The sequence below is a fragment of the Macrotis lagotis genome, chromosome 3 (assembly GCF_037893015.1).
Source record: "Macrotis lagotis isolate mMagLag1 chromosome 3, bilby.v1.9.chrom.fasta, whole genome shotgun sequence".
NCBI lineage: Eukaryota > Metazoa > Chordata > Mammalia > Peramelemorphia > Peramelidae > Macrotis > Macrotis lagotis.
The window spans coordinates 46767641-46791216 of NC_133660.1; the positions used below are offsets into that span (position 1 = coordinate 46767641).

The 23576-nt window shown below is 34.3% G+C and overlaps 1 protein-coding gene across 9 annotated transcripts in view; it reads left to right on the top strand.

Annotated features, from left to right (window-relative positions):
* Positions 1-23576, top strand: part of PTPN13 (protein tyrosine phosphatase non-receptor type 13) — a 231074-nt gene that overhangs the window by 95919 nt on the left and 111579 nt on the right. For 7 of the 9 annotated variants that reach the window (XM_074228614.1, XM_074228608.1, XM_074228610.1 and 4 more), the window contains 3 exons: positions 14703-14798; positions 15660-15756; positions 20746-20968. In XM_074228614.1, the coding sequence (XP_074084715.1) occupies positions 14703-14798; positions 15660-15756; positions 20746-20968 (416 nt within the window). The remainder of the gene's footprint in view (positions 1-14702; positions 14799-15659; positions 15757-20745; positions 20969-23576) is intronic. The other 2 variants (XM_074228609.1, XM_074228615.1) reach the window with 1 other exon arrangement.

Consider the following 23576-nt stretch of genomic DNA (forward strand, 5'->3'; position numbering starts at 1 on the left):
AGTTGAGGTTGAATCTTTAATGATTTCCTTTTGATAACTACCTTTCTACCATTTCTACCATCACATTTCATATGATTTGCACTCATCTAGTCCATGCCTTTGCATCTTCTCTGTAAGAATAGTATGAGATACTTTTTCAAAAGTTTTTTCAAAATCTAGATAAAATTTATCTATGAAATTTCAAATCTACCAATTCAACAGTCTATTATGAAATTTAATAATCTTAATGTGACAATGCCTATTCTTTATGAAACCATAGTGAATCTGTAGACACTACTTCTTTTTCTAGATCTTCCTTAATCAACCAGTTTAGAATTTTATCAACAGTCAAAGTCAAGTTTACTACTATAGTTTGTACATTCTCATACCTTACTTGGAAATCACATCAATATTTGTCCCTCCTGTAGTCCTTTGGTACTTTTCCCATCAGTACCCTTTCAGATATTGCTAAGGGCAGCTCAGCATTTATGTCTGCCATTTTTTTTCCTGCTAAATGATGAAGTTTATTTGGTCTAAGTGACTTGACTAATTATGACAGCTTTATGCTCTCATATATTAGTCAGTAATTTCCCATTGGTCAATTTTGCCCCCTTTTCCCCCCAAGTTATAGTCCATAATAGTTGAATACAGTACAAACTTATAGACACAGGTAGCTGGAATTTATTCAGCTCAAAAAATGAAGTAAGAAGATGACATAGGAATCATATTCATAAGTTGAATGATTAAATGTTACAAAAAGTTACTAACATTGCTTTTCAACATAAAGGTGTTATTTGTAAATATTAATAGAAGTGTGTTATATAGAGACCGTGAAGTGATTTCCACATTACCCACCCTGTTGTAAACCCTTTTAAGAGTATTGTATCTAATATTTTGTTCTCTATGTTAAAAAAACCCAGAAAAATGATATGATCCAGATAATAGAAATTATAAAAAGAATAACAAATATTATTATGTTCGGATACCAGAGTGGTTTACATAAGCAAGCAAATTTGTCATATTTCACTTCCACAGTCATCAAATAAGAGAAATATCTTTAAATTGCAGCAGAAGATGTGGCTAAATAAAAGGAATTTCTTGATTGTCAAGGTGAATAAGCACCTTATGGCTCCTAAGAGGTGACATGTTACATGCTGTCATATAGTCTTTCTCTTTGCTGGAGGTAGAACTTTAACTTGAATAATCTTTTAAATTTAAGCCAACAATTATTTATTAATAAGTATCATCTATGCTTAAATTACCATGCTAGGAATTGTGAATAAAAAATGAGGTATGATTTAGCCTCTCTCATTTTCAAGATGTTTACATTCTAATGGGAGTCAATAAACTGAAATGCAGTGTATAATATAGTCTTTAAGGGGTAGGGGAAAGAATAAAGAAAAGTACTATGAGATTTGGGAGGAGGCTTTCTGAAAGGCATGGTGCCTTAATTGGATTTTAAATGACATTGATCAGGTAGGGGGGAAGAATGTGGAGAAACAGAAACCAGTTTATTTGTGGAAGAAAGCAAGAGAAATGATAGAAAGAGAGAAGAAAGGGAAGAACAGAAGCGTGGGACTATTCTGACATTTGTTCTGCTCTAACAGTTCTGAAAAACATGTTGCTATCATTTGCATTTTATGTTTTCAGTAGAATTTCCTAGATATTCCGTTTGCTTCTATAGCTAGGACCAGAAATTCACTTTGAACAATTTTGGGCATGTTTAAGCTTTTTTTTGGAAAAAAATTCTTTTCAAATCCTCAGGAAGATCAATATGAAGATAGTTAGAATAGGATTGCCCAAGCATGTATGAACAAAGAAGAATCTTGGAGTACTAAGAAGTTATATGATTCTTTACCTGTTTGAGAACTGTGGTATGATTATAGTTATTATGCCACTAGAAGGAAGAGAATTTGGCTAATTATAAGAAGGTGGAAGGAAGACACATTTCACTGATTCTTTCCATTTTTACTTTTGAAAATATCCACCCCTAGAATTGCATTGAACCTGTTATCATAACAAGGACAGTTAGATGGTGCAGTGCATGGAGCACTGGCCTTGGAGTAAGGAGAATGGAAGTTGAATCCAGCCTCAGACACTTAATCACTTATTAGCTGTGTGACCTTGGGCTAGTCATTTAACCCTGCTTGCCTTGCATCCAGGGCCATCTCCAGTCATCCTGATTCATATCTGGCCACTGGACCCAGATGGCTCCAGAGGAGAAAGTGAGACTGGTGACTTAGTACAGCACCCCTCACTCAAATCCAATTCATGTGCTTGTCATGGCATCACTTCTCTGATGTCTTGATGGTCAAACATTATTATTATTATTATTATTATTATTATTATTATTACTACTACTACTACTACTACTACTACTACTACTACTATCATAACAAAGAAAAATCAAATAATGCTGGGACAACATTGTGTGTAAAAGTCTAGTTAATTATACTTTATTTCCATTTCACCTTTTTTCTGGAAACATTGCATTTTCGGGTTTTTAGTATTCATCTTCCCTTTCATGATCATTTTAAAAATATTGTTGTATATGATGTGTGTTGTTTTTCTAGCTCTTTGACTCTGCATTTGTTTATAGAGTTTTTCATATTTCTCTGAATTTCTTGTTATTTTTCATTGCAGTCACATTTATTACTACAATGTCTCTTTTTAACTATGCTACCACAAAAAAGAGCTACAGTGAAATATTCTTTCATTTATGTGAAATTGTGGGTTTAAGAGATTAAGAGTTTAGTAAGTTTTCTCACATAATTACAAACTTTTCCAAACCAATTGGATCAATTCACAACCAGCTGCACCAACAGGATATTATGACTATTTTGCCTAACAAATTAAAAAAAAATTGTTTTTCTATTGATATCTTTGGTTTTTTTCCATAGTTCAACCTTTTCTAATGTATCCACTTCACCTCTCCCTCAGCCCCCATCCCAAGCCATCCCTTGTCACATATCATAAAAAAGAAAGAAAAGACAGTTTATCCAATCTAAGCAACACATCAAAAAATTTGACAATATATACATTGTGACTTCTGATATCTCCTCTTTGGGGCCAAGCTTTGGTATTATAATTTCTTAGTATCAGTTTTTCTCATATTGTTGTTCTTTGCATTTATATAGCTGTATTCATTGTATATGTTCTTTTTCCAAGGTCTGCTTCCTTCTCTTTCTATCAGCTAATAAGTATTTCCCATGTTTCATGTTCTTCAGGTACATTGTTTCTTACACTATAGGTATATTTCCATTATATTTATATACCTCTATTTCACAGTTTGCCAGTGATTAAACATCTACTTTGTTTTTAATTTTTTTCTACTAAAAAAAACATGTTATGAATATTTGGTATATATATATATATATCTTTTTCTCATTAGTCTTCTAAGGAAGATGTCTAGTATTAGAATCTCTGCATCATAGGCTGTAGACATTTTAGTCATCTTTCTTAGCATAATTCCACATTGCTTTTGGGGAGAATGGAATCAATTCACAGTTCAACCAGAAGTATATCCATCCATCAGTCTTGGTGAAAACAATATTAAAAAATAAATTAATAGGGGCAGCTAGGTTGCTCAGCGCATAGAGCAGCGGCCCTGGAGTCTGGGGGACCTGAGTTCAAATCCGGGTTCAAATACTGAACAATTACCTAGCTGTGTGATCTTGGGCAAGTCACTTAATTCCATTGTCTTGCAAAAAAAAATCCAAATAAATAAATAAATTATAAAATGAAAATTACTTCTATTTCATTTAATTTATGTTCTTGTGATGCCAGTATGGAATTATTCTCTTAGCAAGGATATATACTAGCAGTCCCATCAGTCAGCAAGCATTTTTTGAGCATGAAAACCTGAAAGGCATGTAGCCATATTCCACTTAATAGGATGAATTAATTCCTCTAAAACAAAGTGTTAGATGAATTGGTGTTCTGAGAGGCAATTCTGTTAGTTTCACAGGAATAGTATTATAAAAGGTTTAAAAGTTCAGCATAACAACCAAGAGTTTTTTTGACTTTATGGTTGGATTTGGTTATGGTATGTTAATGATGTTGATAAACAATTTTCATCTGAACAGTTTTGTATAGGATTTATCTGTCTATTTGGTATTATAGGGAAGAGGTTCTCTAAGCAACATTATGAATTATAAAGAGGAAATATATTTGCTTTGGTCTCCAATATCTTTTTGTGTAGCCTTCCATTTGTGTATGTATGCATGTGTGTACACTTATTTATTCAACATATACTTTATTTTATTTTTTAGCAGTAATGACATTTTATTTTTTTAGAAAGATTTTATTTATTTTTGAGTTTTACAATTTTCCCCCCATTCTTGCTTCCCTACCCCCACCCCCCACAGAAGGCATTCTGTTAGTCTTTACATTGCTTCCATGTTATACATTGATCTCAGTTGAAGCAACATATACTTTAAAGCCCCTGTTGTGTTCAGAATCAAGGCACTGTGATAAGTAGTGAGTGAGTGAGAACACAAAAAGAAAATATTTCCTACCCTTGAGAAGATTATATTTTACTGGGAGTGGGTGGCAGGAAGGTCCCTACCTACTAGAGAGATGTGGAAAGGCCTTCAACAAGAGATGGAAATTGATGGAATTCTATGATCATAGATTAAATGGAGAAAATATTCTAGACTTAGGGTCCTGCCTGTGCAAAACTATATAGACTGAGTTTTATTTTTCAGGGAAAACAGAGACTAGTTTGTTTAGAAAATAAAATACATAAGCATGTAGAGCCTGGGGAGAAGGCTACGAAAAAATCAGTCTGGAATATCATTGATACCAAATTATAAAGCGTTTAAGTGCCAGATGGAGGAGTTTGTATTTTAACCTAGAGGTAATTACTGAAATGTCTCAAGAATAGTGAAATTAGGGGCAGCTAGGTGGCATAGTGGATAAAGCACCAGCCTTGGAGTCAGGAGTACCTGGGTTTAAATCCAGTCTCAGACACTTAATAATTACCTTGCTGAGTGACCTTGGACAAGTCACTTAACTCCATTGCCTTGAATCCCCCCCAATCCAAAAAAAATACAATAGTGAAATTATGTGATTAGACTAATGCTTTATGAATATCAATTTGGCAGGTTGGTAAGCTGTAAAACAAAAGGAAAAGAATTGGCATTGGAGTGATCAATTATGAGTCTCTTCCAGGGAGGAAATGATTAGGGTTCTGCTCTAGGGCAGTGACTGTCAGAACAGTTTGTGAAGGTAGAATTTCTATTTCATATTTGTGGATATATATGTAATATATACATATATACATTCACTCATTCTCATATACATTCATATATATATATATATATAGCACTATACAGGTTATATTTTAACATTTATATGTTCATCTATGTGAAACATTTCTTTTTTCTTTTATTAATTTTTTAAATGATATGCCAATGTTGCCTTTTAGCTTTTGGCTTATTTTATAAATCTGAGGCTGTTATTGGCAGTTCTGACTTTTCTTGTGACTGAAGTAGCTTGAGAAAGTCACCTAAAATATCTTTGATGGGTATCTATATCTGTCATTTGTCTTCATCATTCTCCTTATCACTTGTTTCAGAATAGTTTTGTGAACACTTTGGAAACAAACAACTTCTGAAGGAAATTGCCATTTAATTAAGAGTATTTATTATCTTGGTTTTCTTTCTTCAAAGTTATCCCCCAAATAGTATGTAGGTACTATAGTTATTCCTACTTTCTAGAATGAGAGGAAAGTCAGGTGGCTCTCAGGATCAAATATAAAATGCTCTGTTTGGTTATTAAAGCCTTTTCTAACCTGGTCTCTTCCCGTTTTTCTAAGCATCTTGCTTTTTATTCTCTTCCATTTTCTCTTCTATACAGCAATGCTTGCTTCTAACTGGGTCTTTTCACTGACTACTCCCCCAGCTCCCTCTTCACCTGTAAGACTGCTCCTGTTCCACCTTCTATAAGAAGCATTTTTGGTAGCCAGGGCCCCTCTGGTCTCACTCCCCTACACCTGTTCTCACCTCAAGGGCAGGGCAGGGCAGCCTCTGACAAGAGGGATGGTCCAGGAGCCAATTTTGCCTGTGCAATTCCCTTCTGTGTACACTGTCTGTACCTTATCTGTGCATTGTTTTTTGTGTGTTTTCTGCCCATTAGAATATAAACTTCTTGAGTGCATTATATTTTATTTTTATTCATCTTAAACTTAAATACAAAAAAAGAACATTTCCATGTACACAGCAAAAATAAGAGAATTCAGTATAAAACAATAAATTTTCATTTCACAAAAACCTATGGAATAAATCCCACATATTTTTTTATTTATGTTTTTGCCTTCATTTGTAAATTTGTTGCTTGGCAGAGAAAATACTCAAGTATTTTTTTTTTTTTTTTGCCAGGGTGTTTTCATTTATTTTTTTTTAACATTTTATTTGTTTTCCAATTATATACAATAGTAATATGTACCCATCATTTTTTGCAAGGTTTTGAATTCTACAATTTACCCCCCCTTCCCTCCCTCCCCAGAAGGCTGTCTGACAGTCTCTACATTGTTTCCATGCCATACATTGATGTAAATTGAATGTTATAAGAATAAACATCCCCCGCCCCCAAGAAGATGGGAAACCTCAAGAATAGAGAGAGAGAGAGAGAGGGAAGAAACATTGTATTTCAGTCTGTGTTCACATTTCAATGGCTGTCTCTGGGGTGAGTTGCTTTCCCTATCATAAGTCCACTAGAAAAGTTGCTTTAATATTTTTCCCTCAGTTGCTATTACTAGCTATACTTCTACTCTATTTCTCCCCACTTGCATTTATTCATTTATTCTATTCTCTCTCTCTCTCTCTCTCTCTCTCTCTCTCTCTCTCTCCTTTCATCCTGGCCCCTGTCCAAAAGTGTGTGGTATCTGAGTACCCTCTCCCTTGATCTTCCCTCTTTTCTATCACCTAGTCCCCCCCCCCCCCCTTCCCTCCCCCCCCTTTCCTCCCATCCTTCTTCAGGGCAAGACAGATTTCCTCAACCTATTAAGTGTGTGTGTGTGTGTGTGTGTGTCATTTCCTCCCTGAGCCATTTCTAATGAGAATGAAGGTTCACTCATTTCCCCTTGCCTTCCTCCACTCCACTCCATTGAAAAAGCCTTTTCTTGATTCTTATGTGAAATCTCTCAGCTTCTTCATCTCTTTTTCCTTCCTTCCAGTACTTTCCCCCATCACCCATTGACTCCATCCCTTTACTACATCATACCATTATATTCCACTCCTTCCTATGTCCTGTCTATATATGCTCCTCCTAACAGCTCTTTTAAATGAGGAAGTTCATATGAGTTATCAATATCTTCTTCTTGTGCAGAAATATAAACAATTCAACATCATCAAGTTCCTCATAGTTAGTTCCTCTCTTCCACTACCTCTGTGGTTCACCAGCATCCTGTACTTGGAGATCAAACTTTCTGTTCAGCTCTGGTTGTTTCAGTAGGAAAGTTTGAAAGTCCCCTGTTTCATTGAAAATCCATCTTTTCATTATTTTTCTTGGGGGCTTTTTTGGTCTGTGTTTTCTTTCACAGCATTACTAACATGACTAGCATGACTACACATGCATAACTCTATCAAATTGCTCGTCCTCTGAAGAGGGTGAGGGAAGGGAGCAAGAATAAATTTGGAATTCAAAACTTTAAAAATTATAATTTTAAAATTGTTTTTACATATAATGGGTGAAAATATTAAATTGAAAAATAAAAGAAAAAAAAAGAAAATCCATTTTTTTCCCCTGAAAGAAGATGTTCAGTTTTGCTGGGTAGTTGAAATCAAGATCTTTTGCCTTCCGAAATATCACATTCTAATGCCTACAAGCCCTTAATGTAGATGCTGCCAGATCCTGTGTAATCCTGACTATGGAGCCTCAGTAGTTGAATTGTTTGTTTCTGGCAGCTTTTAGATTTTTCTTTTTGATTTGGGAGTTTGGGAATTAGGCTATAATATTCCTGGAAGTTTTTCTTTTGGGATCCCTTTCAGGGGGTGACCAGTGAATTCTCTCGATTTCTATTTCACCCTCAGCTTCTAGGATCTCAGGGCAATTTTGCTGTATTATTTTTTGAAAAATGAAGTCTAGGCTCTTCTCCTGGTCATGGCTTTCAGGTAGCCCAATAATTTTTAAATTATTTCTTCTGGATCTGTTTTCGAGGTTGGTTGTTTTTCCAGTGAGATATTTCACATTTTCTTCTAATTTTTGGTTTTTTTGGAAGAGTTTTATTTCTTCCTGATTTCTTGCAAAGTCATCAGCTTCCTTTAGTTCCATTTTGCATTTGAAGGAATTATTTTCTTCAGAGAGCTTTTTTATCTCTTTTTCCAGCTGGCCAATTCTGCTTTTTTAAGGCATTCTTCTCCTCGTTTGCCTTTTGTTTTGCTTTTTCCATTAGGCCTAACCTGGTTTTTAACATATTATTTTCTTCAGTATTTTTTTTTATATCTTTCACCAAGCTGTTGATTTGGTTTTCATGATTTTTCTGCATTGCTCTCATTTCTCCTCCCAACTTTTCCTCCACCTCCCTTAATTGCTTTTCAAAGTTTTTTGAGCTCATCCATAGTCTGAGCCCATTTTCTATTTCTCTTGGAGGTTTTGGATACAGAAGCTTCGATTTTGTTATCATCTGAGTATGTGTTTTGATCTTCCTTGGGTCTAAAGTAATTCTCAATGGTTAGATCCTTCTTTTTCTGTTGTTTACTCATTTCCTCAGCCTAAGAATAATTTACAGCATTTCAAGGCTTTGGTGTTGTTGTTTTTTCGGGGACACCCCACTGAGCCCTGTATTCCTCCAAGGTCTTATGCTCTCTTGCCTGTATTTTGATATGTAGATGGCCCAGTACTTCCCTCTGCCCTGGAGCTATGAGGCAGGATTTAGCTATCTTAGTATAGAAGGCCAAACTGCAATATTTGAGTGTAGGCAAACAGCAGAGTCCTACTACCTCTGGGAGAGCAAAGAAATCTCTGCAGACTTCCCCTCTGGTGGTACAGGCTGCTTTCTCCTGATTCTCACTGCAGATTCTTGGCTGTGCTCCTTACTCCACACTCATTCTGGTGGAGCAGAGTTCTCTCCTTGACCCTTCAAGCTGTTGCTGGTGATCTCTGGGCTGGGCTGGGCTGCACTGTGCTACTGCCTTGGCTTTTTTTCCAGCCCCTGGTCCTTGTGGAGCACACCTTTCCCATGGAACTTGTAAGTTATCTTGCACTGGGAAAATGTATCACCCAGTCTTTCTGTGGGTTCTGCCCCTCTAAATTTTGGCTAGAGCCATCCTTTGTTTTTTTGGGGAGTCAGAGTTGTTGGGGAATGCTGCCTTCATGAGGCCATCTTGGCTCTGCCCCCCCCCCCCCAAGTGCTTTTTGACTGTTTGTCATGTTTATTTTTATATAGGTCCTAAGAACAATGTTATAAATGGAGAAGGGAAAAGGAGCAGCATATTAAAATGGGAAACATGGAAAATAAGAGTCAAAGGATCTGAGTTGACCTCAGGTCCCCTGGGGTTTTCTTATTACTCATCCACTTACTAGTGGTGTGATTTTGGTTAAATTAACCACCCTCTCCAAACATCAGTTTTTCTAATATTAAAATGGGCATGTTACTATCTGCTTTTTCTGACTCACAGAGGTGTTGTTGGTTCAGATCAAATGGGACACTGTTTAAGTGCCTTATGAACCATTGAGCTTTATAGAAATGTGAAGTGATTATAGCAGTGTTTGCTATTTTATTTATATCTCAAAGCAGCATCATTCCAGTAAGGTTACCTTAATGAGAAAGAACAGAAATAAATAACTCATTAGTTCTTTATTCCTGATAGGTCATTTAAGAAAAATCTCCTTTTTAAGGAAAAAAAAATAGTGAAAAAAGAATATGTACTTCAATACTTTAAAGATTTTGGGGATAAATAGAAACCAACATAATTTTTATCTTTGAGATTCTTCTATTATACAACATTTTCAAAATTGCATGGTTATCTTTTTTTTTCGAACTTTTTTTTTAATTTTTGCAAGGCAATAGGGTTAAGTGGCTTGCCCATGGTCAAAAGCTCAGTAATTATTAAGTGTCTGAGTCTGGATTTGAACTCAGATCCTCCTGACTCCAGGGCTGATGTTCTATCCACTGTGCCACCTAGCTACCCCTATCTTTTGTTTTAAATCACTTACTGATCTGGATATATTACTCCTCCATCCTCAAACCAAAAATCTGTCTTTAAAACAAGTAATTTTTTATGAAAGGAAAAAGATAGTTTATCAAATCTAGTCAACATTTCTGCTCTATCTCTTAGTCTATGTATGTCTTAGAGTCTATAGTACTGAATTAAAATGCTGTTTATCCAAGTTAAGAGCATAGTGATTTCTTCATTGTAACTTGGTATCTTGACATTTCTTAGCCTGAGTTTCCTCTTTTGTAAAAGCATTTACCTCATTAGACTGGAGGACCAAGTGATATTATACACTCATTCATTCATTCATTCATTTATTGGTTTTTTGAATCTCACTTCCAATCTCACTTCCCTCCTCTCATCCCCTACAGAAGGCAGTCTGTTTCCATGCTATACATTGATCTAAGTTAAATGTGATGAGAGAGAAATCATCTCCTTAAGGAAAAATAAAATATAAGAGATAGCAAAATTACATAATAAGATAACTAAAAAAATTAAAGGTAATAGTCTTTGGTCTTTCTTTAAACAATTCTTTCTTTAGGTACAGATGGTATTCTCCATCGCAGATACCTAAAATTGTCCTTGATTATTTGAAATGAGCAAGTTCGGTAAGATTGATCATCACCCTCAATTTGCTGTTATGGTTTACAATGTTCTCTGGTTCTGCTCATCTCACTCAGCATCAATTCATGCAAATCCTTCCAGGCTTCTCTGAATTCCCATCCTGCCTGGTTCCTAATAGAAGAATATTTTTCCATACTGTACATATACCACAATTTGTTCAGCCATTCCCCAATTGATAGATATTCATTCAATTTCCAATTCTTTGCCACCACAAATAGAGCTGCTATGAATATTTTTGTACAGGTGATGTTTTTACCTTTCTTCATGATCTCTTCAGGGTATAGACCCAGTAGTGGTATTGCTGAATCAAAGGGTATGCACAATATCATACATTTAAAGTGATCTGTAGGGGGGCTAGGTGGCGTAGTGGATAAAGCACCAGCCTTGGAGTCAGGAGTACCTGGTCTCAGACACTTAATAATTACCTAGCTGTGTGGCCTTGGGCAAGCCACTTAATCCCATTTGCCTTGCAAAAAAAACCCTAAAAAAAAAAATAAAGTGATCTGTAGGGGCATCTAGGTGGAGTCAGGAGAACTTGAGTTCAAATCCAGCCTCAGACATTTGACACTATTTGTATGACCCTGAACAAGTCATTTAACCCTGATTGCCTCGCAAAAATAAAAATAAATGATTTGCAAACTTAAAATTTTTTATTTACATATATATTTATATGCATATATTTGTATATTTTCATATATATATATATATATATATATATTAGCTATTATTAGAAGGGAGGCAGTGTGGTACAATGATAAAAGCAGAGTGCCCTGGTACAGATCCTTTCTTGGAAGCTTACCTTGGATAGGTCACTTCAGTTTCCCCATCCAGAAAATGAGGAAGTCATACTCAATGACTTTTGAGTTCCCAATTCAAATCCTTAAATGTTCTTACATCCTGAATTACTTACTCTGTAGTTTTAAGATGAATATCTTCTGTTGGATCTTAAAATGACAGTGTTTGTCTCTGCTAATAATTTGCATTGTTTTGTTTGCTAGTATTTGAATAGAGAGTTCATGTCACTGTTGTAAGCTCTTTTCACAGATTCCCCACAAAAACAAAGCAAACTCATCTTAAATGTTAATTTGAGACTTATTATATTTTGGTGGAAAAGCACTATGGCTCTAAAGATTGAGATTTTGTATTCTAAATATTTTGAAACATTTAAAAAGCTATGTCCTTTTAATTCACTGAGTTTTGTGGATTTTGATTATTTTCACACTTTCCCCTTGTTTCCCCCATGAAATTAGGAGTAAACTTATGGCAGTGATCTGTATTCAAAAGATGCCGGGAATCTTTAGTATCTCTGGGGGGATACTAACATTGTCCCAAGAGAAGTGGTCCCATTTTACCAATCCTGTGTGAAAAACAGATTATATAAAATATAAAATTCCAAGAGAAGTTTAGATCTGTACTCGCATACAGTCAATTTTGACAGATGATAATAACACTTACCTCACAAGACTCTTGGGAGGATCAAATGATATCATACATTTAAAGTGATTTGTAGGGGTAGCTAATTAAAAGAAAAATCCTTGCCACCCTTGATGATGACTGGGGAAATTGTCTGGCTTTTCAGACTTGTTAGTGACCCCAGGAGAATCCTGTGCCTAATGAGAGAAGAATTTGAATCCCTGTGGAGGTAGGAACCTTAAGATCATTGAATCAAAGACTTAGCTTGCTTTTTTAAAAATTTTTTTCCCCTTTTCAAATTTTTGTTATGGTTATCCTTAATACATGAATTGGCCATCTTATAAAGATTTTTTTTTTTAGGTTTTTGAAAGACAAATGGGGTTAAGTGGCTTGCCCAAGGCCATACAGCTAGGTAATTATTAAGTGTCTGAGACCAGATTTGAACCCAGGTGCTCTTGACTCCAGGGCCAGTGCTTTATCCACTGCGCCACCTAGCTGTCCCTTAATAACGATTTTTAAATAAATTTATTTTAATTTATTGAACAAAATAACTATTTCAATAACTTAATACAATTAAAAAAGATGATTGCATACAGAACTGCAAATCTACAATGCACAACATGCTATTATTCCTTTCAAATATACAAGAAAATTGTCATGTAAATTTCTTTTATTTTCCCTTCCCTCCCTCCCACCCCTCACCCTAGAGGCATCGGGCTGTATACTTCTGTTTATCAGTTCTTTCCTCTGGATGCAGAGAACATTTTTCTTTATATATTTTATATGTTCTTTATAATTAATTTAGTTATAATACTCAAAATAATTAATTCACTCAAAATTGTTAAGACCATATTTCTGCTACTATATATAAAATGTTCTCTTGGTTCTGCTCATTTCACTCAAGTATTTTCATGTTTTTCTAAGATCATTAAGCTCATCATGTCTTATAGCACATAGTATTCCATTACAATAATATACCACAACTTGTTCATTCATTCTCTAATTGATGGCCATTCTTTGCTGCCACAAAGAGAATTGCTGTAAGCATTATAGAATATATAAATTCTTTTCCTTTTTCCTAGTTATCTTCAGAAACAGATCAAGTTGTGGTATTGCTGGGTCAAAGCATAAGCTGCTTAGCAACTCTTTGGACATAATTCCAGATTGCTCTCCAAAGTAGTTATATCAATTCACAGTTCTGTCAACAATGAATCTGTATCCCCAAATTTCCATATCCCCTCCAATATTTGTCCCTTTCCCCTTTTATGACCATAGATATAGCACTAGAAGACATCTTAGAAGCCAACTAATCAAACCCATTCTTTTGACACCCATAGCTGGGTTATCTGGCAGATAGAGATCTAAGGGATTTTTTTCCTTTTTTTTTTAAATTTAAGGCAATGGGGTTAAGCAACTTGTCCATGGTCACACAGCTAGGTAATTATTAAGTGTCTGAGGACAGCTTTGAACTCAGGTCCTCCTGAGTCCAAGGCCAGTGATTTATCCACTGCACCACCTAGCTTCCCTGAGATCTGAGTTCGAATCCTGCCTCAGACAGTAAACTCTTTTACCCTGGACAAGCCATTCTGTTTGCTTTAGTTTCATCATCTTGTGAAATTCCCCAGGTTTATCATGAGGATCAAATAAGATAATTTTTATAAAGTATTTTGTAAACTTAAAGGCACTATAAAAATGCTAACTATTAATATTAATAATGATGGATAAACTGAAACCCAGATAGGTTAAGTGATTTGTCAAGGTTCACACTGTTAGTATCTGGGGTAGGATTGGAGCCCAGGTTTCTCTACCACAAGTATAGAACTTTATCTTTTTCACTGTGAATTAGAAGTAGAATTTGTTATAAAAACTCAACCATTTGAAGGCAAAGGTAATTTAGCTGTTTCATCACAATGTACTGATGAATATTTTAACAATTGTTACAAAATTCTTAACTTCATTTGGCCAATAAGTGGAAGGAGAAAAAAAATTGACAATTAGCTTGGTTGTAAAGAAGTCTCTTTTATTAATACCCTTCTGAAGTCAGAGTGTTTTCAGTTTTGTTAGCAAAAATACAGACTCTTTATTATGTTAATGATATTCATAGATACTGTATAGGAAATTAATTTTTGAAAGTTTTTTCAACCATTCTGATAAATTCAATTTCTCAAAAATACTAATTTTAAGTTAAAGGGAGAGAAAATACTCATTTCAATATTTTAATAGAAGTGTAATTTTCCTGAAAAACAGTGACTGCTTTTGTTTTTGCTTCATTGATGGAATTAAAATTTTTTTTTAGCTTGTTTTTACTTTGTTTTTAAGTTTTTCTTTTGTTTTAAGCATAAGAATTGTTTTAGTTCATCCTGACTCTACCCTTTTTTTTGTTAAAAAAAAATTGACTCTTTCAAGGATGGAATCTGCAGATTTTAAAGATTGCTTAAAATATTTTTATTGTTAAAATCAATAATTTATATTTTTAAAATCATTTAATGAACTCCAATGCTTTCATTCTTTTCCTTTATATCTTTTTAGAACCAATTCGAAGATACAAAGCTTATCACAGTGATATCTATAGTACTGCCAGTGAAAGTCCATCTATTATTTCTTCTGAGCCAGATTTTCGACAAGGTAAGAAGCATTAATATAAAATTTTGCAATTCCTAAAGAACTGATGACCAATAACTCACTTTATGTAGAATAGTGTAAATATTATTTTTTTTCCCATTTTCGAGGTTTTTAGCTCTCACAAATTAAATGACTTGATGGTGACACAGATTAAGTGTCTTAATCTGGATTATAAACTAGATCTCTGATGATTTCATATCCACTCCATCATTAATACATACATACATACATACATACATACATACATACACACACAGAGTGTATTACATTGAGGTGGTAATTTGTCAACAATAGGAATGGTACTTAAGACAGTCATTGATATATAGAAAATTAGAGTGGAAAGATCACTGGTCTGAAATTGGGAAACCTGGAAATTTCAAATCCTGCCTATGATGCTCACTGCATACATGACATGGACCTCAATTTTCCTATCAGCAGAACGAACAAGTTGAACTAATTGGCATCTGGAGTACCTTTCAACTAGTTCTAAAATGATGCTATGATACTAGAGGAGATACAGAAATTTTAGAAGATTCCTATGAACTTTCCAGTTTTCAAAATTTTCCAATATTCTAGTGCCATGTATCCTTTAAGGACTACGAGGTTATTTTAATTTTGGAAGAAATGAATGTTTTTAAAAACAACTTTATTTCATTTAAAATATTTCTTTGTGGTTTTTTTTTTTGGTGAAGCAAACAGGGCTAAGTAACTCATGCAGGGTTTACCTTTTAAATATTTCTCAATGCTGTACTGACTTTGTATAGTGCATGTAAATCTGAGTCCCTTAAAATAATTTTGCTTTTTAAATCCTTGCTGTAAGTCTTTTAACCATTTCTGTAACTATTAATTTTGTCTCTACATTAGTAAAGAGGAGTGAAGTTTCAAAAACATTTGACTCCTGTAGTGGATTCCAAGGGGTTGATGAAACCTCATCAAACCATGGCCAAACACAGAGATCAAGGTATGCAAAATATTAACTAATGATAATAAACTCCAACTCATAATTTTTTCTGCATTCACATGCAGCTGTTATTCCACTAAGTAAAGAATTCCTTTTTCCTCTCTTCGCTTCCATCTCTGCTTTCTTTTCTTCATCTGTTATCTCCTTTTAAGAATATATTAAGGTTAGATAACATTTAGCCAATCATTAGTTTTTCTGTTTTTGAGTCTTTTCATCAAACTGATTTCTATTTGGTTATCTGCCTCTCTTGCCTCATTTTAAAATGGTAACAATTACATATCCACAATCTACTACAAAGGTGTGTCATGAGAAAAATGCTTTGTTAACCACAAGGGATTATATAAACATAAGTTAATGTTATTATTGATATGGAATGCTGTTATTACTTTGCTTTATGTGAACTGTGATTTGAACTATTTCCTATACCTCAATGCTTTTATCTCATAGCTTCTATCAAAGTTCAACTCACATTTCACCTTCTACAGATTTCACCCTCCACCCTCTGCTTTTATACATTCTTACTCAGATTACCTTCCATATATTTTGTATAAATCTTATTTATAGAATTTTTTTTTAATATATTGTCTCCTCTATTAGAATGAGCCCATTAAAATCAAGGACAGAGTTTTTACCTTTCTTTTCTTCCCCATTACTTACTACAATGCTCAACAAATATCATGCACCAATAAGTGATTACTGATTAACTGTGGACCACAAATGTTCCAAAGACCTAGTGTTTTGACACTTCTGGTCTAAATTAATTCAACTTGAGCTTTTGTCAGTTGTATGTTATTGGCTAAATTTAACAGTTCTGCATACTTATACCTGGCCCAGAAAAATAAATTCCCTCTAAGCTGGTTCCTTGGTAGGCACAGCTATGAAGGAATTAAAATTTTTATTAACTATTTGTTTTGTGACCTCCTCTCCATTACCTCATATCTTTAAGACCACATTCTCTGATGTAGTTAAATCTTACCTATACCTATGGACCTTTCCTGTTAGGTAACCACACTTGCCTGGGGAAATCAATTGGTGAAATTTGAGCAGGTAGTTTAGGCAACTCCAGGAGTTGGCTGGGCATCGAAAACGGTTCACATAAATATGTGGAGATAATGGGAGGAGGCAAAGTGCTCACTGCCATCTTGGGTTAGTAGAGGGTGAGACTATTTCTTACAAGGAGCTTTGGATATGACTTTTGAAACATGGAGTAGAGAAGAAGATGATTCCAAAGGTTAGCCTTTGGAAGTATTAGTAAAATTGTATCATGACATCCAAGATCCAGAGCACTAAAGGTCTATTTGCCACTCTGTCCAGATTTCCCAGAAAGCTCTCCCTCTACCTGGTTGGTTCCAGTCATTCAAGACTCTTTTATCCAGATTTGAACAACTATTGGGATAAATTCTCTTTTGTTAAGCACCTCCTGAGACAAACATTGAGGGTAAGGTTCAAGTTTCCAGAGTTTCAGGCTCTTTTAACTAGTCAACCATATGTGACAGCTAGATGTCACAATGGCCCTGGAGTCAGCATGACCTGAGTTCAAATATGTCCTCAGACACTGGATCTAGCTGTGTGACCTCAGGCAAGTTACTTAACCCTGACTGCCTCGCATCCAGCCATCCTGCTCCATCTCTGGTCATTGGACCCAGATAACTCTGAAGGAGAAAGTAAGGCTGGTGACTTAGCACAGCCCCCTTCTCAAATTCAAGGAAGGGAGAAGCACCCAATAATGTAGACGGATAGTGGTATATCAAAGGAACCCTATTCCTAACATGATCCCAGATTTTTTAGAGTTTTGCAGACAGAGACCACCAAGGAAGGAGATATTTGCTCAGGGAGACTCTCTTTTGAATTCTAATTAGTGTGGCTAATGGTGGGAAGGGTTTGTATATTGTGGAAATGGATGCTTTTTCCAGTTACTTGAATCAGTCTTTATTTTTGCAGTGTTTTTTATGTAGATATATACTTTATGGTTCTTGGTACATGTTGGTGGATATTCTGCCAAATATTTTATAGTCATTTTAAATGGAATTTTTCTTTGTAGTTCTTTCTGCTGTTTTGTTACTAAGATACTGGAATGTTGATGATGATGTATTTGGATTTATCCTGCAGCTTTGTATTTTTTGTTTCTTTTAAAATTTTATTGACTCAGTGTTTCCTAAGTATCAAATCATCTCAAAAAATGATAATTTTGTTTTTTCTCTATCTGGGCTTATTCTCATAATTTTTCTTTCTTGTCTTATTGTTATAGTAGCATTCCTAGCACTCTTTTAAATAGTTTTAGTAGTAATTGGCATTCTTTATTTTTCCTGATCTCAATAAACAAAGTTCCAATCTAAAGAATCCTTAGGAGATATCCAGAGAAAAAATAAAAACCAAAAATACCATGCAACAAACTTTTAAGTCATAGACAAAGAAGTTCTATGAACATGCAGGAGAAAGGTATAAAATAGAAGGGGAAAGGAAATTCAAACAGCACAAGACTATTCTGTGCCCCCAGAAACTGCAGATTAGAATGGATTGTGTTCTGCAGAACCACTCTCATGCATGCATGCACACACACACACACACACAAATGAATGAAGAAAAAAATAGAGACTTTTACTATTTATGTTTGCACCTAGATTCAGAGCGATATTATTTACTCCATGTGGCCCTTTTTGAAAACAAAGGACAAATATTTACTCTATTAAGAAAACTTCATTTATTATTATTATATTTTCTGTATTTTTAAATAGAAATAGATGTTTCCTTTTCAGCATCTATTGCTATAATCATTTGGTTTTTATCTGTCATTACCATGATTTATTATCTATGTAATCTTCTATTGAACCAATCCTCTATGACGGTATAAAGCCAACTCATTGATATGCTGTTTTGGGCCATTTACTAATATTATTTAAAATTTTATATCCATAATTATTAGGGATAGGAATAGTTTTTTTAATTTAAATTTTAAAAATTAAAATTCAAAATTTTTAAATGTAAGCTTTAATTTTTATTTAAGCTTTAATACCTTATCTATATTGTAGAAAGATTGAAAAGGCACTGTCTTCTTTTTAATTGCAAATAGTTTATGCATTGAAATTATTCCTTGTGTGGATTTGGGCAAGACACTTAGCCCCATTTGCCTTGCAAAAATCTAAAAAAAAAATAAACTAGGAGAGAGTTCATGATAAATATCTATAGGAAGCCTTTTGGGTGGCTAGGTGGCATAGGGTGGCTAGGTGGCATAGTGGATAAAGCACCGGCCTTGGAGTCAGGAGTACCTGGGTTCAAATCCGGTCTCAGACACTTAATAATTACCTAGCTGTGTGGCCTTGGGCAAGCCACTTAACCCCATTTGCCTTGCAGAAAAAAAAAACCTAAAAAAAAAGAAATTATTCTTTGTGTACTAGATAGAATTCATTTGCAAAATACTCTTAGTCCTGGAGCCCCACTCCTTCTTTAGGAATTCAGATGTGGTTTACTCATTTTATTTTTCAGATATTTTTCTGATTATTTAAGTAATCTATTCTTCTTCATATATTTTGGCAAAGACTCATCCATTTTCTGCAAACTTTCAGGTTTTGTTCTCTTAGAATTGGGCAAAGTAGTTTCTAATAATTTGAGTTGTTTTTCACTTTTGATATGAATCCTTGCTAGTTACTTATCATTTTATTTGCTCACTGTCCCATAATTATCTGTTATTTATCCATTAAAATAGATTAATTTATTTTAATTTATCTAATTTGCTTTCAATTTCATTAATCTCTTGACTTTTTAGGATTTCAGTTTAAGAATTTTTTATTTGTTAATTTTTTTTAGTTGTGGGTCCAATTCATTGATTTATTTCCATTCTCTTATTAATGAAAGCATTTAGAGATTAAAATTTTCTTCTAACAAGCACTTTAGTCAAATCTTAAAAGTGATATATTGACTCATTAGTGTCATTTTTTTTTTAGGCTTTTTTAGGCAATGGGGTTAAGTGGCTTGCCCAAGGCCACACAGCTAGGCAATTATTAAGTGTCTGAGGCCAGATTTGAACTCTGGTCCTCCTGACTCCAGGGCCGGTGCTCTATCCACTATGCTACCTAGCTGCCCATTAGTGTCATTTTCTTTGAGTAAACTTTCCATCATTTCATAATTTGTTCCTTGAACTATGTCTTTAGGTTTATTTATTTAGTCTTTTAAGAGCCCTTTATTCAATTTTGTATTGTAAAGATAACATATACATTATTATATTGAATACTATGTAGCCTATGTATATATACATATTATAATGAATATAACATATGCTGTATGAAATATAGTCATATAATGTATATAATTAATACAGGGTTGTTTTATAATTGCTAAATAATGTCATTAATTCTACTTTTCTATCTTTTTGAGATGTCTTTGTATATCAATAAATCATTGATTTTTAAAGGTGCTTTGTAGAGTTCCTTTCTGTTGCCAATCAGAAATAGTCAGAAATCAATCAATTCTAGTTTTTTTAAAGTTTTGCTTAGATCCATAATTTTGGTTTGGTTTACCTTATGGCTTTGTTTGTTTATATCTGAAAGAAATGCATTACAGTCTTCTACTTGTATAGTTTTACTATCTATTTTCCTTTTAACTCAGTTATCACTTTCTTTAAATATTCATGTGCAGTTCTGCCTATACATTAAGTATCAATATTGATTCTTTTATATATGCTTTTAAGCTTATGTTAATTTAATTTCCCTGCTTATTTCTTTAATATAGCCATATTAACTCTAGACTTATCTGAAATAATGATTGCTACCCTGTTTCTTTTAGTTCAGTTCAGACATAATTGACTTTCTTTTAGCCTCACATTTTAGCTATATATTTGTTTATTTATAACTAGCACTGTGGATGTCAGCATTTATGGGGGCCATAAATTTGAAGCTATTTTTAAAGTTTATTATCAGTCTATACGAGGATGCTTTTTTTGGTTTTGACTTAATGATTTTATTTAAAAACACTTTTCCTTTCTCTTGAATGCAGCAGACAATATGAAAAAACATTTGAAGGCAACCTGATTAGTCAAGAAATCATGCTGAAACGTCAGGAAGAAGAACTAATGCAGCTCCAGACCAGGATGGCTCTTAGACAGTCTCGGTTAAGTCTTTACCCAGGAGACTCTATCAAAGCATCCATGCTTGATGTCACCAGAGATCCCCTACGAGAAATGGCATTAGAAACAGCTATGACCCAACGAAAACTGAGGGTAAATTGATTCTTAACATAGATCTGCTTACTCTTTAAACTGATGGCCAGGTAAAATAGGGCCTTTTTAAGAGTACCCCAGGCTATTGTTTACTCAAGTAAAAATTCCATGGGGGGGGGGCAGCGGCTAGGTGGCTCAGTGAATAGAGCACCGGCCCTGGAGTCAGGAGGACCTGAGTTCAAATCCGGCCTCAGACACTTAATAATTACCTAGCTGTGTGGCCTTGGGCAAGCCACTTAACCCCATTGCCTTGAAAAAACCTAAAAAAATACCAAAACTCTACTATAGCTTCCTAATATATGTATTTAATCCAATTGAGATAAATGTAGAGATTTAACTTTTGTCATAGATGAAAATAGATCCAATAACTAGACTGGGAGCCCTGCTCTATTGGTGTCTCTTTGTATTCTCTTGGGATTAGCTGGATTTTACTAGACTAGATAAAATGGGAAAAGAAGGGAATAAGTGTTTATTAAGTACCTACTGTGCCCTAAGGGCTTTACAATTTTATCTTCACTTATAATTCTCTGAGGTAAGGGTTACAGTTTAGATAACTTTTTGGCTTTAGGAAGTGTTTGGTATTCTGCCCTCCAGGCAGAGTGGTTAGGATGCTTAAAAGTTATGAAGTCAATCAAGGTTTGAGTTATTAGTTGTTTGAGTTGTTTTCCATTTCTTTTCCCAATTTTTCTTCCGCCTCTCATTTGAATTTTTTACTTTTTTTTGGTGAGGCAGAGGGCAGTTGCCCCAGATCACACAGTTAGTAAGTATCTGAGGTCACATTTGAATTCAGATCCTCCTGACTCCAGGGCTGGTCCTCTATCCACTCTATCCACTGCACCATGTGACTGCTCCTAAAGATAGTTTTCAATATAAGTTTTTGAGTTCCACATTTTTCTACTTCCCTCTCTTCCCTTTCACCTCCCCATGATAGTGAATATTCATATGTAGGTTATATATGTATAATCATGTTTAACATGCTACCATATTAGTCATGTCATGAAAGAAGAATCAGAACTAAGGGGGAAAAAACCATCAGATGGACAGAAAAAAACATAAAACAAATGTTAAAAAGTAAACATAGTATGCTTTTGGTCTGCATTCATACTCCATAACTTTTTCTCTGGATGTGGATAGTATATTCCTTCACAAGTCTTTTAGATTTGTCCTTGATCATTGAGCTAAGTCCATCAGAGCTGATCATCCTACAGTGTTGCTACTAAGGTGTACAATATTCTTCTGGTTCTGCTCACTTCACTCAACATGTAAATTTTTCCAGTCTTTTCTGAAGTCCACTCATAATTTCTTACAGAACAGCAGTACTCTATCTAGTTCCGGTTTTCCCACATCCTCTACAACGTTTTCCTTTTGTCATTTTAGCCAACCTGATAAGTGTGAGGTAATACCTCATGGTTGTTTTGATTTGCATTTCTCTAATCAATAATGATTTGGAGCATTTTTTCATATGACTATAATAAATTGATTTAATTTCTTCATCTGAAAACTGTTCAAATTCTTTGACAATTAAATGGGGAATGGCTTATAATCTTATAAATTTGATTCTTCTGTATATTTTAGAAATGATTCCTTTATAAGAAACACTAGTTGTGAAAATCGTTTCCCAGATTTCTATGTTCCTTCTAATCTTGGTTGCATTTATTTGTACAAAATCTTTTAAATTTAATTTAATCAAAATTACCCATTTTGCATTTTATAATATTCTCTATCTCTTTTGGTCATAGTTTCCTCCCCTCTGTATAGATCTGACAGATAAAGTATTTTTTGTTCCTCTAAATGCAATATAGTATCTCCCATTATGTCTAAATTCTGTACTAATTACAACCTTATCTTGACATAGGGTGTGAGCTGTTGATCTATGCTTAAGATTCTGCCATACCATTTTGCAGTTTTTCTAGCATTTTTTGGGAAATAATGAATTCTTATCCCAGAAGCAGGTATCTTATCAAACTGAAGATTACTATACTCATTTACCAGTTTCTTTTGTGCCTAATCTATTCTACTGATCCACTAGTCTATTTCTTACTCAGTACCAGATAGTTTTGATGACTTCCATTTTATAATACTGTGATTAGATCACCTTCCATTGCATTTTTTCATTAATTCCCTTGATATTCTTGATCTTTTGGGGTGGCTAGGTGGTTCAGTGGATAGAGCACCAGCCCTGGAGTCAGGAGGACCTGAGTTCAATTCCAGCCCCATATACTTAATAATTACCTACCCGTGTGGCCTTGGGCAAGCCACTTAACCCCATTTGCCTTGCAAAAACCTAAAAAAAATTTTTTTAATAAAAAAAGATATTCTTAATCTTTTGTTCCTCAAGATGAATTTTGTTAATATTTTTTCTAGTACAATAAAATAATGCTTTGGTAATTTGATTTACCTGGCTCTGAGTAAGTAATTTAATCTAGGTAGAATTGTCAATTTTATTAGCTCAATTTTCTCCCAAAGCAATTGACATTTTTCCCATTTGTTCAGCTCTGACTTTATTTTTTTTGTGAAGTGTTTTATAATTTTATTCATATAGTTTCTGGTTTTATCTTGGGAGGTAGACTCCCAAGTATTTTATATTGTCTACAGTTATTTAAATAGA